Below are 3009 nucleotides of genomic sequence, written 5' to 3' on the forward strand. Positions count from 1 at the left end.
CTATACAAACACTGATAAAGAGACTCTAGCAAGAATTGGGACTGTTTTAAACACCAAAGTTCCAAAGTCTTTTGTCTCTATCTTGTCATGTGAACAAGGGAATGCTGGGTAGTGCGGGATAAAAGGGTTTTCTGAAAGTTTATTCTGGTGTTCTTATTCTTGTAGTTTTGTGAATAAACTTTCTTTATTCCTTTTAAGTTTTAAGCCTGTTTTGCTCTTGCTCTAATCCATATCTCACAGCAAGAAATAAGTAAGTTTTCTAGTATTTTTTCAGTTACTGCTTTAAAACCACGACAACTGTGTTTTCACCATCACGTCAGATCAGCTCTTGGACTCACAGCTCACCACAGACCTCGAAACAGGAGGCAAAGATCTGCACCACTTGGCCTTTCAGAACTTCTCACCCATCTATGACCTTTCTGGGGCCAGCTTCACAAAATGAGGGGGAAGCCATTCCAAAGAACACGACCAAGGAAATCACACAGCACTCGGGATTTGTTCCAGGCATCAAATTTTTAATGGATGATGTGAAGTAACACCGAAGCAATTCCTGTCCACAGAAAAAAAGATTTCAAATGGTTTTGTCTCAAGGACAATCACTGGAGGTTGAAAGTTTCTGGGGCTGAAAGTTACATGAGGTCCTCAACACTGAGCAATCAATATCCCCACAGTCTAAACTGTGAAATTACTACCTGGGCAAGGAGAACATTTTCAGGATTTGCAACTCATCTCAAAGCCTCAGTAGAACTCAACCAGCAGAATTCCCCTGAGATGGCACTGTGCTCTGGAAGCCCTCAAATACTCACTAAAACAGACTTGACTTTCACTAGGACAGCTGCTCATGAAAATCTGGGGTAAAACCTATGGGAAGTGGCCATGTGCACGCATATTCCTTCTTCCCACAGCAGGCACAATCAAATCCTCCTTTGAATGGCCTCCAAGTTGAGCAGCACTCATTGGCACAGCCTCTTCTCCCACAGACAGGCCAGCGAGCAACACGGCAGCGCCAGCCAGGTGGGCAAGGACAAGAGAGAGCAGATGCCAACAAGGCTTGGAAGCTGGGCCAAGGGAGGTTTACGCTGGCCATTGGGAAGAACTTGTGCCCAGCGTGGGCCATCAGATACTGCAATGGCCTGACAGGGGCTGCTGGAGTCATCATTGTGGCACGGGTGCAAGGCAAGCCAGGCCGCAGCACTCGGGCCCCGCTCTGCTGGCCATGCTTGCCGCCATGGCTCCCAGCTTGGACTCAACATTCTCTCAGGGCTCTCTGCAGCCAGGGCGTTCTGTGCTTCTGTGACATCACAGCCTCTGGGGACGGCACGCTGGCTGGCAACTGTCCCCAGCTGTTGCTACGCCCCAGTGCCCAGGCACAGCTGCTCGCAGAGAGACGCCCAGAGCCTCGGTGCTGCTGGCAGAGCACTATGGCTGCTCACGGCTCCTCCGCGCTGCTGCAGCTTTACGTGCTGCTGCTCTTGGCTCATCCCCTCGACCCTGTGAGCAAACCTGAGCGCAGCACGGATGCCTCTCCTCTGCTTCTGGAGGATTGTCATCTGGACGAGTCGGACCCTGAGCGCATCCGGTGGGCGGCCAGGACATTCCTGCTCATCGACCTGCTCATCATAGGAATGGCCATGGGCTGGTCGCTCGGAAAAAGAATTCAGAGACGCTGGCGAGAGGTGAGGAGGGGGGTGGGGGGTCAGGCAGGCGGGATGGGGCAGACCTTGAGGGCCTCTTGGGCACCCTTTGGCCAATGCCCTGCGGCAGAAGGGGCCTGAGCTCCTGGCTGGGGAATGCGGCCCAGGGGCTGAGCTCCATGGACAGCACCAAGCAGAGGCGGCAGAGCTCTGCCTGCTGCAGCCTCTTCCCCGGGCCAGCCCAGCCCAACTGGGCCCGAGTCTCTGTCTCCCAGGCCAAAGGCAGTCCCACAGGTGCCGGCCCCGCTCTGCCCCTCTGCCTCTTCCATGGGGATCCCTGTGCTTTGCCTTGCAGCGGAATCTCCAGAGCCCTTCGGGCCGTGCGGGGCCCCGCCGCCATCGAAGACAGGGCTGTCCCACGGAGCTGATGCAGCTGCTGATGGACAACCGCGACCTGATGCGGCTGCTCCTTCGCGACAGCCCTCAACCAACCACCAAGATGGCGGCAAAAGAGGGCAGTGACAGGAGACTCCGCACCTCCCCACAGCTCTGACCTCCAGCGTCGTGCTCCAGCTACAGAACCTTACGGGGAACGGGTGACCAGTGCCCAGCCCAGGCACTGCGACGTTCCCCACCTTACAAGTTAGCCACACCCCTGTTGTTGTTCGATTCCCCACCACGTTTCCCCCAAGAAGTTGACCTTTCCCTTAGTGTTCAGTTCTAAACAGTTGAAGCATTGAAGTTTCTTAGCCTTAAGATTCTTACCCCATAGTCTTCTAGTAACGTTGGATTGTAGATTTTAGAAGTAGTCAAGTGAATAAAGTTCACGTTTTCTACACGTTGCTGTGTCATTTTCTTGAGGTTGCACCTGAGACCTGGGGACTCCTTGAGAGATGGCTTTGCATGGCAGCTCCAGACTGCCTGCAATGGAGAGCCCCAGTGCCCCAGCAGGCTTTGCAAGAGCACGGAGGGCAGCGGGAAAGAAGAAGGTGGCCAATATTCACCTGCCTCCACCTTCCAAGGAAGCTTGCAGTCAAACCCTGTCTGCCCTTTAGGGGGGACCCTAAAGGCCCCGGCAGGCATCACCATGGCCCCAGGACGGGGGGCTTGCAGCACTCTGGGGCACCAGGAAAGGAGCAGGATCATCCCTGGAAAGCTGTCTGGAGACAAATCCAGAGACGTCTCCCCTGGCATCCAGGCAAGGGCTGAATACAGGCAGGCAATTAGATCCACAGGCTGCCTGGGCTATGGCACCAATCAGTCCTGCTTCATAGATTTCGGGGGGCGGGGTTATACATATATATATATATATATATATACGCATATATGTATATATGTATCTACATCTGTATTTAGTTCTTTGTATTTATCCTGT

At 53.5% G+C, this 3009-nt stretch overlaps 1 protein-coding gene across 1 annotated transcript; it reads left to right on the forward strand.

Annotated features, from left to right (window-relative positions):
* The first annotated feature begins 852 nt into the window (after positions 1-852).
* On the forward strand, positions 853-2437 carry LOC147652456 (uncharacterized). The gene is made up of 2 exons (XM_086894025.1): positions 853-1676; positions 1990-2437. Exons 1-2 carry the CDS (start codon positions 864-866, stop codon positions 2185-2187), a joined length of 1011 nt encoding a protein of 336 aa, XP_086750151.1. The 5' UTR covers positions 853-863; the 3' UTR covers positions 2188-2437.
* The last annotated feature ends 572 nt before the right edge of the window (positions 2438-3009 follow it).

Source organism: Cyanistes caeruleus, chromosome 6, assembly GCF_971803275.1.
Source record: "Cyanistes caeruleus chromosome 6, bCyaCae1.hap1.1, whole genome shotgun sequence".
Classification (NCBI taxonomy): Eukaryota; Metazoa; Chordata; class Aves; order Passeriformes; family Paridae; genus Cyanistes; species Cyanistes caeruleus.

Excerpts from the sequence above, each read along its gene's own strand:
- LOC147652456 (XM_086894025.1), top strand. The coding sequence starts at position 864 with ATGGGAAGTGGCCATGTGCACGCATATTCCTTCTTCCCACAGCAGGCA. Across the intron at positions 1,677-1,989 it reads TTCAGAGACGCTGGCGAGAG|CGGAATCTCCAGAGCCCTTC; the intron begins GTGAGGAGGGGG and ends TTTGCCTTGCAG.